This window comes from Eublepharis macularius, chromosome 13 (genome assembly GCF_028583425.1).
Source record: "Eublepharis macularius isolate TG4126 chromosome 13, MPM_Emac_v1.0, whole genome shotgun sequence".
Taxonomy (NCBI): domain Eukaryota; kingdom Metazoa; phylum Chordata; class Lepidosauria; order Squamata; family Eublepharidae; genus Eublepharis; species Eublepharis macularius.
In genome coordinates, this window is record NC_072802.1 from 50,976,366 (window position 1) to 50,986,307 (window position 9,942).

Below are 9,942 nucleotides of genomic sequence, written 5' to 3' on the forward strand. Positions count from 1 at the left end.
ATTGAAATGTACTTGATACTGATTGTATTAACCTCATACACTGTAATCCGCCTTGAGTCTCCGTGAGAAAGGCGGACTATAAATGACGTAAATAAATAAATAAATTTCAGCTCTTATTCTAATCTACTTTTGCTCTGTTTAGGGTTGTCGGTCCCTATGGGGAAGCTAAGGTTGCCAACTCTGGTTTGGGAAGTCCTTGGGGGTTTGGGGAGGGAGGTGTTTGGGAGGGAGAAAGAGCTCAGTGGGGATGTGATGCCATGCAGTCTACCCTCTGAAGCTACCATTTCCTCCAGGGCAACTAAGGAGCCACAGAACTAATTTCTTAGCTGCTGGGTCCTGCCCAACAGGTAGACTGTCAGAGGGCCAAGCTACAAGTGACGAATGACACTTGAATGGCAAGTGGATTGAATGGAGTGCAAGTGAACAGGGAGACATACGCTTGCCGTTCAAGTGTCATTCGTCACTTGTAGCTTGGCCCTGAGTTAGAGTTCAAGGTGCTAATTTTTTTTAAAAATCTGGTTTCTTCCTCCATTTAGAGCTTTCTGGTACATTGCCAAATTAAATAGTCGTGCTCTCGTTCCATGGGGAGAGAAATGACTCTTAATTCAACTGTTTTTGAGACTGATATGCTTACGAGAAGGTGCTTCTGTTTCCTTCTGGAGTAGCTTAGAAACTTTATGGGGTTAGTTGTTCCGTCTGTTGCACTAACAGACTTCCAGAAGCTGCCCCAGGTTGAACTTCCCCATCCCTTGAAGCTCTTTACTAAGCAAACCAATTTGCTAATGACCTTCACTGTTGTGGCTTGCTTTGGGGAGGTGTAGTTCTGCGTGGGCTTGGCAGAGCAGTCGTGCATCCTTGCCCAGGCTCTCTTTTAGGGGCTGAGATGCTGGTGTTCTTACCATGCAACGAACTGGTAGCCTTTTAAAAGTTCTGAATAGGGATGTAGCAATTGCAATAGTATGGGAAAGGCTGCAAAGGTATATATATTTGCCTAGGGTCATGCAAATGGGTAAAACTGTGTCCTGTTTTTGTAGCTGTGAGTCTTTATAGGCAGCACTTTTGTGTGTGACTTGTGCTAGCTGTACAAGTTTCCATGAGTTGTGTCCTCCTGGGTATTTTTGAAAAGAACAACAACAACTGTGCTTATATACCACTCTTCTAGACAGCTTAGTGACCCACCCAGAGCGGTGAACAAGTTAGTGTTATTATTATCCCCACAATGCAGCTGGGGAGCTGGGGCTGAGAGGAGTGGCTCACCCAAGGGCACCTACTGAGCACATGGCAGGAGTGGGATTCAAACCAGTAGAGCGCTGATTTGCAGCTGAACTACTTAACCACTGTAGCCAGTGAAAGGAGTCAACACAGGCTCCTGTGCCCTTGCTAATACTCTGTTTGAGTTCAAAGCTGAACAATATGCATTGGATTAAACCAAAGTTCCAGTAGCTTGTTAAGGGAAGCTGACAGCTCCTGTCAAATGTGCATTTACCTGGAAATAAGCATCACTGGAATCAGTAGAGCTAACTTCAGAGCAATCCAGCTGCTAGTGGTTTAGTGAGCTTGCAACACACAACTGAAATCCTGGGCTCTCCTTGCTTCAAAACGTATCTCTCTGTAACCTCAGAAAAGCTGGCTCTGGGCCAAGCTACAAGTGATGAATGGCACTTGAATGGCAAGTGAACAGATTCACGGGTATTCCTCCCTGTTCACTTGCACTCTGTGATCAAGTGGAGCGCAAGTGAACAGGAAGGAATACCTGTGAGTCTGTTCACTTGCCATTCAAGTGCCATTTGTCACTTGTAGCTTGGCCCTCTGGCTCTGACTCCGTGTCTTTTCAGCATGGTAGAACATGCAGATGTTCAAGAACTCTGCTTTCATAGACCATTCTGTATTTGTAGTGCTTAGTCTCAAAAGCAAACAAGGAAGGAAACTAAGTGTTTTCTACTTTCCTTCTAACCTCCCCTTGCATAGGTCAGATAGATTGCTTGCAAAAATGGATTATGCCATGAAATCTCTGGGTTTCTTCTCCCCACGATCTTTGTCCAGGTAAGTTCTTGTACAGCTTCATTCTAATGTAGATTCCAGGAATTCATGGCAGTTGCTCTGTTCCTATCCAGGAAAATGTTGGAGCTTGTAATATATGGCACCTGCTACCTCTGCAAAGGAACATGGTGTCCTGCTTAGACCCTAATGATACTGCTTGAACAACAAAATCAGTTTGATAGGCACATCATGCACTCCTTACAAGGGTTGTGGCAAAGATGGAGGGGACATGTTTTTAATTAACTGTGGTTGTCCAAAGGCTTTCCTAAGAATTTTCAACTGGCTGACAAGAAGCAGTTTTGGGACTGTTTCTGCTTTGAAGGCTAGAACTGTGTTCCTGCTAGAGGTTGAAATGTGCAGAGAGGGCTCATAAAAATGACGAGCCTTCAGTAGTTTCCCTCTCCCCACCTCACAAGGGCACTGGCAGCTGTTATGTGCTCCTTGAAACTTCTCGGTGCTTGGGAAAGTAAAGAGTTTCCAATGGTATCCCTGGCAGAGAATGAAGGGAGGACATCTTGTAAGAAAAGCTGCAATTATTGAAGGCCAGAGCTGAAGATAACATTGAAGGCAGCCGTGGTAGGAATTATCTTTGTCCCCACAAGTGGCTGCAGTGAGTGGATGGCAAAGCTTTTTTACAGTTATACTATGATGTGTGCATATGAGTGGGAGGAAGAATCGAGGCTTTAGGGACATTGACTAATTCCATGACCACTTGTAAGTTCAAGCTTCTTTCATGGCTTTTCTACACTGGAGATGAAACCAGCTGGAGATGGGAGTGGAGAAGGGTTATTAATAGCAATATCGATCAAATCTCATTCAACAAATGCTGGACCTTGCATTCATAGCATGTAAGAAATGGGAAGCTTGTTAGAGAATAGGTTGGGAGGAAAATAGACTTTATGGCATGTATGAAGACTAAAAAGCAATGGAGAAATACAAGCGTTAAAACCCTGGTCCTCGTGCCCTGCAAGAAAGCAGCTCATTCCCTCTCACAACTCGGAAGTTGGTTAGAGCAGAAAGGAGCAAGTGGAAATAATGTCTCTGCCCCTGGTGCCTCAGGTGTGTGTCTGCTGGTTCCACCCCCGTGACCCCAAAGCGATGGACCATGCCCACTCCTCATGCCCGGCCTTATCGAGTGAGCAACTGGGACCGTACCTTACGCAAAGGGATCATGGCAGACAGCCTACGGGATCTGCTTGAGAAGGCGAGTGTGGGGCGGGGCCACGTGTTGTGCTTCTTAGCTGTATATCTACATTTTATTTATTTGCTTTATCTTTCTTGCTGAAGCTCTAGTTGGTTTACAAAATGAATGCATTTAAATGGATTATAAAATGTGTGCCAGTGCGGTGTTGCAATTAGAGTGCAGGCCTCGGAAGACCCTGGCTCATGCTAGGGAAGCTTGCTGGATGACCTTTGGCCAGTCACATGGACTCAGCCTAACCTACATCACAAGGCTGTTGTGAAAATAAAATGGAAGGAAGGAACAATGTTGTATGCCACTTTGGGTTCTAGATAGGGAGAAAGGCAGGGTGTAAATGATGTAAAATAAAATTAGAAAAAGGAAAGCAATGCAATAAAGAAACCATAAGCAATGCAACAAGATGGCAAAAATTAAAAATCATACAGTACAAATGAAATATGCATGCAATAATCAGTACAACAAATTATGACATTACATATGAATTGTGCTTTTCGTGATTTTCCAGAAGTACAATTCTCTGGGGGAGGGGGGGGATGACTATCAAGCCACTTAAAAGTGCAATGTAGCATCCCATAGTCCTCCTAGTACAAGTAACCTGGACTTGACATAGGGGAATGTAGAGCATTGCAGCCAGGTGAAAGCAATCTTTAGAAGATGTGTCAGATTTTGTGCCTGGGTGGGGCTAAGCTTTGGGCTGTGGAGAGGCAGTCTGGTGCATCCCTCAGGCGTGGGGGAAGAGCTAAGGAAGAACGTTCTGTTCTGTAGCTATGGCTGGCAAGCCTAAGGACTCTACCTGAGCTTCAGTCTAGCACAAGCTGAAGAAGCAGAAATGATGCCCACATAGGCTACTGCTGCTGCCTCCTCTCTCCTGTGGTTTCTGGCTACCCTTGGCTGAAGGGAGCCTGGCTGTGGAGAGAGTGCGCATGAGCCCCCTGGGATCTTGTGCTGTTTCAGCCACTGCTCAGTGGGGCTCCCAAGTTTGGTGTCCTGGTACTTCAGTGCATGTGATGATGTGTGTGTAGAGTGCTGCTTTTGTTCACCAATTCTGGCCACAAGCCCAGATGCTGAAACCTCTCTAGTTACCCTTCTGATGAGTTGGCAATACTGCCTAGTCAGACCTCGCCTAGTGTGCTTATATTCTTGCAGGTGCATCTTGCATTACCAGTGGTGGGGACCATCACCCTTGTCCTGGACGAGGATGGCACCATTGTGGAAACAGAGGAGTTCTTCCAAACACTGCAGGAAGGCACAGTGTTCCTCGTGCTGACCAAAGGACAATCCTGGTATCCAGTGAAGGTGAGCCACAGCAGAGGCCAGTGGTTAGTGGGTGTGGCTGCTTCTCTTAAATTTAGGAGCATTTGGCCAGGAAAGGCCATTGGATCCAATAATGCCTGCATCTCAGCAGATACGTTTGTGACTACCCTAATATTCCTGACCCTTTCCAGTGATGCATAGCTGTCCTTCCCCGTGGACTTTAACACACCTTGGAAGGCTTATGAAGAATGGTGGCATTCTCCTTGCCAGTAGGAGGAAGACTAGTTCAGTGCATGCAGGGCTTTTTTTCAGCGGGAACGGGGTGGAATGGAGTTCCAGCACCTCTTGAAAATGATCACATGGCCGGTGGCCCTGCCCCCTGATCTCCAGACAGAGGGGAGTTTAGATTGCCCTCCGCGCCATGCGGTGCAGAGGGCAATCTAAACTCCCCTCTGTCTGGAGATTAGGGGGCAGGGCCACTGGCCATGTGACCATTTTCGCCGAGGGCGATTTAAACTTTAAAAAATGCCCCCCTTGTTCGAGCTGACCTAAAGTGATGTCGTTGCACGGTCCTGAGTTCCACCACTGAGCTCCACCACCTCTGTTCCCAGAAAAAAAGCCCTGAGTGCATGGTATATCTGAGAGTCTGCTCAGAAAGGCACACTCCACCCAAGCTCCTGAGATGAGTATAGGTAGAACATGCTGGCAAGCCTGCTCCCTTGGAGGGAGAAGATCAGCAGAGGATCAAGCACTGGAGAATAGAAACTTCAGAAGAAACAACCTGAGAAATCTCAGTTCGGCAGCATGGTGTCAGAATTAACAAATACAAGCTAGAAATGTAGAGGTGGCTAGAGCCCTCAGAACTTGCTTGCCAAGAGAACTGGCCCCGAGTCTCAATAAGCTGCTATTGGCCAATGAAAGGCTAAGCTCAGTTGGATGGAGTCACACTTGCATTTTTTAATGTAGTGAGGCTTTGGTATCTTCAGGCACTGAAGGAAACATGAGATTACATAGCTATTGTATGTAAAAGTGCTATATAAATAAATGCGAAGCTGTGGCGCATGTTGATTTTTCTATGCTGCCTTAAAATCTTTCCTATCAACAATAACACGTTACAGAGTGTGCCCTTGATCCTGCTTGCCCCCCCCCCCCACTAAAGCTCCAGTTTGCCAACTAAAACTTGCAGCAGCCCTCTCAAGGTAAGTACAGGGCATAATATGTTGCAATATGTTCATGCATTGGCTCCTTTAGGCACTGCTATGGGAGAGTCTCTTGGGGGGGGGGTCTGAGTCATAAATCTGCCACTGGCACACCACAGACCATGTTAAAGCTGTCCCTGTCTGCCCACTCACATGCTTCTATATCTGCACAGACTTCAGGCTACCAGCTCGCCCTGTCTCACAAACCTCCCCACAGGTATGATGTGGCCTGTGTGACCTTCGACCTCTACAAGACCAACCCAGAGGACTTCATTGGCTGCCTGAACTTCAAAGCCACACTGTATGGCGCATACAGCATCTCATATGACATGCGTTGCTATGGGGCCAGAAGGCTCATGAAGTAAGTGTCAAACCATGGATGCTACAAGAGTCAAGCTATGGCCATTAAAATATATTGAAAATAAATATTTATTATACAGTGTACACAGTAATAAAATTAAAAATAAAGGGCTGTGTTGTAAGTGTCAAACTAGCCATCTAATGCTAGCTTGAGAGGATGGAGCAGAGGTGAAGAACGCCTAGGTTTGTTGCTTGCTCCTTCGGTGGGACCACTTCTCTTTTTGGGCCACTTCCCACTGTTATAAAATTCATGCAATTGGGGCTCAGGCAGCTTTTAAGAGAAGTAGGGGAGATCAATCTATAACTGACTGTGAACAGTCAATTGAAATAACCAACTACCTTCAGACTTGCCTGGGATCTTTAGGATCAATGCTGCTTTGGGCAGAAGTACAACTCTGTGTTCCAAATTTTTTCCGTAGTTTTGAAGTTGTTCAAGAGGTGCCATAGTAGAGCCTTGTATTTGACCAAAATCACCTTTCCTAGTCTTAGAACGGCTTTAACTTCTCTGAGATTTCATTCCATGCCCTCAGCTATTCTAGATGGTCATTATGCGCAAATACAGATTGCTGCCTGTTTTTGGGTTTATGGAGCTTCAGTTCCCGAAGACCTTTCACACTATATTTTTGTTCTGCCCTTTGTATGGTGAAATGTTATGGTGTTCTGCCCTTTGCTTGGTGAATTTTTTTTAAAATGTTGATTCTTCTCCTGTGGTGGAAAAACTAACCCACCCCCCTCCTTTCTGATTTGCATCCATTGTCTCTTAGAGAGTAGCACAGTTCGCCCTGGCAGCTAATCTGGACTCGAGTGGTCCTTAATGGTGAGACTCCATCACCTGTGTAAACAAAGCTGCTAATCGCTTCAATGTACTTTGTGTTTTTATCACTATAAAAAGGTAAAGGTAGTCTCCTGTGCAAGCACCAAGTCATTACTGACCCATGGGGGGACGTTGCATCATGACGTTTTCTTGGCAGACTTTTGTTACGGGGTGGTTTTCCATTGCCTTCCCCAGTCATCCACACTTTACCCCCAGGAAACTGGGTATTCATTTTACCAACCTCGGAAAGATGGAAGGCTGAGTCAACCTTGAGCCGGCTACTTGAACCCAGCTTCTGCCAGGATTGAACTCAGGTTGCGAGCAGAACTTGAGCTGCAGTACTGCCGCTTACCACTCTGCGCCATGGGGCTCTATAGTTTTATCATTTATGCTCATCATGTGTTTTATTTGCTTAATTGTTAATGGCTTTTGACTGCATACAATAAACATTATTCTGAAGAGAAACAGAGAAAGTGGGGGCATGAAGCAATGGGAACTACAGTGTGGACACTGGTTCTAGGTCTGAGTCTAAACTAGACTAGTAAATATGGTGGTATAAATTTGAGCTAGAATTTGTACAGTGCTGCTGCACAAGGAACAAGAACACAACTGTGCTCTAGAAAAGGATTAAAATTCCCCGCCACTTGGAATCTCCTCAGGTGGCTCCCACTGAAGCATGGTGTAGGCCTGCAGGCCACCACAAGTTGCTGTATTCAATGAGAGAGAATGGAATGAATTTATTTCCCACTTGCGGGGAGGGCGGGATATAGATATAATAAATAATAATAATTTGGGTCGTGAGTGCCTTTAAGCAGGTCTGAAGAAGTGGCAAACAAATTTCCTTAATAAATCTGATGGAAACCCAAAACTGTGTTCCAGCTGTGGTTAGCAAGGTGCCTCTGGGCATGAAAGGACATTTCTTTCCTCTAGTACTGGGAATGTAGAAGTATAGTATTTCCATACGTCAAGGTCCCACTTCAGCTATGATAGCTAATGCATGAAGGATACGTGTAGATTCAAGGGGCTGTTTAGATTGCTGCCAGATGTTGTCCACTAGCTTTTCTGTTGCTGTGTTGTATCATAATAAATACTTCCCCCCCTTGTATCAATTTAGCTTAAGTAGGTGACTCTGAATTCTAGCACCAACGTGTGGGGGAGGGGAGGGAACTTCTGTTCCTCTTCTAAGTTAAGAATGGTGCCAGCTTGCTTATGGGTCTTTGCTATTCCTGCTGCTCTGCTGTTCCCTTCCCTCCCAGGGAAGCCCTGCGTTGGACACTCCTTACCATGCAAGCGACTGGCCATGTCCTCATTGGCAGTTCCTGTTATGTGCAGCAGCTGCTGGATGCCAGCGAGGAGGAAAAGCAAGGCAGTGAAGACTCCCCCTTGGCTCTGCGCAGACTCTGCTCACTTCCTTCCCGAAAGATGTTGCAGTGAGAATGCCTCAGGACACCTGTACAGAAGAGAGGGGGTAGCTCTTTCCTGCTTCCTCTGTCTAAGCTCCGATGAGGTCTATGGCCAGACCCTGTAGCATGTGCTATCCCAAAGCCTGCTGGGGGAACACAAGCCTTTGCACATCTCTTCCCCCCCCCCCACCCACTACCACCCACTTGTTCAAAGTTTTCCTGGTGCTACCCTTTAATCTGGTCACTTTGCATATGTTACACAACACTGTTTTGTATATGTGCAATTTACGATGTTAAATATTGCAAGAGGAGCTGATCTACACCCTCTGGAAGAGGCTGAAGTTAAAAGGCTGGTCACCTTCACTTTCCCAACGGCACAGGGGGAAATCCTTCAGCCTGGATCACGAAACTGCACATTTTGCAAGAAGCAGCTGCTATGGGTTGGCCTCAGTCACTTAGCTGTATTGCTGTCCTGGCTGTATTTGTTTTTATTGTGACCTGCTGATGGTCAATCTTGCTGCACTGTTACAGAAAATAATGCAATGTATGTACTGTTATTAAAGTTTTAGTTTCCTTATAGCCTGTGTTTGCTGCCTTGCTTACTCTTTACGTTGGCCTCTTGGATCCCCATTAGGCTATTGTGGCCAACAATTCAGCCGTGATAGGGAATTCTCACAGGAACTGGGATGAGGCAGGCTTGCTTGCTTAGGGTGGTGGAGACAGACAATACAGAGAACGATATTATGCCTTAAGCATGTAGTGCACTTCAGGTTGACATCACTTGGAGAGAATGTCTGGCAAGGGCTGGGCTCACTTTCCCAGTTGGGACCAGTAGGCCAATTCTTGTGATTAGAGATAGAGCTGACCCAAGGCACCAAAGGGCAGAACAGGCAGAGAGAGGAAAAGATGAGGAATTGTGGCTCAGTGTTAAAGTACTTGTTTTGCATGTGTAAGGTCCCAGGTTACATCACTGACATACCCAATAAAAAGGATCAGTTAGTAAGTGATGGAGAAGACTTCTGCCCGAGTCCCTGAGCAGTCATTACCAGAGTAGGCAATACTGTCCTTGACAGAACAATGATCTAACTCCATAGAAGGGAATTTCATATATAATTCATTGGAAGTATACAGTTCTGAAGCTACCTGGAGGAGGAGGAGAGCAGACAAGGCAACTAAAGATACTGCCTGCAATGTTTAGGTATACACTACAATGGAGGGTCTGTTTATTTTCCTTTCTGATACTTGCCTCACAATTTCATTTAGTCTCATGGTGCGGAGTCCCTGCTTAGTTAGTTCTCTGTTAACTAGAAGAGTAGGCAAGATGAGCTGCCTTATATTGAATCAGACCTTTGGTCCGTCGAGGTCAATGTTGTCTGCTCAGATCAGCAGTGGCTCTCCAAGGTCTCAGGTAGAGATGGGCACGAACAACAATACGAACTTTAAAAACCCATGAACAGCCCGATCTGCTGTTCATGAACAAGCTGTTCGTGAGTAGACATGGGCACAAACAGAAAAAACCCGAACATGGTGTTCGTTGTTCGTTGCCATCCACAAACAACGAACATTGACGAACATGACCTGTTCACGAACATGTTTGTTGTTTGTTGTCCGTGCGGGCCAGCAGGCTCTCCTCTAGCCATCAAGATCCCTACCATGCCACTCCCAGAAACC

General features: G+C 45.9%; 1 protein-coding gene across 1 annotated transcript; it reads left to right on the plus strand.

Moving 5' to 3' along the window:
* Positions 1-1,990: 1,990 nt before the first annotated feature.
* On the plus strand, positions 1,991-8,302 carry LOC129341556 (cell death activator CIDE-3-like). Its single transcript, XM_054996815.1, has 5 exons — positions 1,991-2,043; positions 3,100-3,244; positions 4,388-4,537; positions 5,868-6,055; positions 8,125-8,302. The coding sequence occupies exons 1-5, from the start codon at positions 1,991-1,993 to the stop codon at positions 8,300-8,302; spliced, it is 714 nt and encodes a 237-aa protein (XP_054852790.1).
* The last annotated feature ends 1,640 nt before the right edge of the window (positions 8,303-9,942 follow it).

Bases quoted from the DNA above. Each gene is read 5' to 3' on its own strand.
- LOC129341556 (XM_054996815.1), top strand. From the start codon at position 1,991: ATGGATTATGCCATGAAATCTCTGGGTTTCTTCTCCCCACGATCTTTG. The intron at 4,538-5,867 runs GTGAGCCACAGC...ATATCTGCACAG, and splicing joins AATCCTGGTATCCAGTGAAG to ACTTCAGGCTACCAGCTCGC. The intron at 6,056-8,124 runs GTAAGTGTCAAA...CTTCCCTCCCAG, and splicing joins GGGGCCAGAAGGCTCATGAA to GGAAGCCCTGCGTTGGACAC.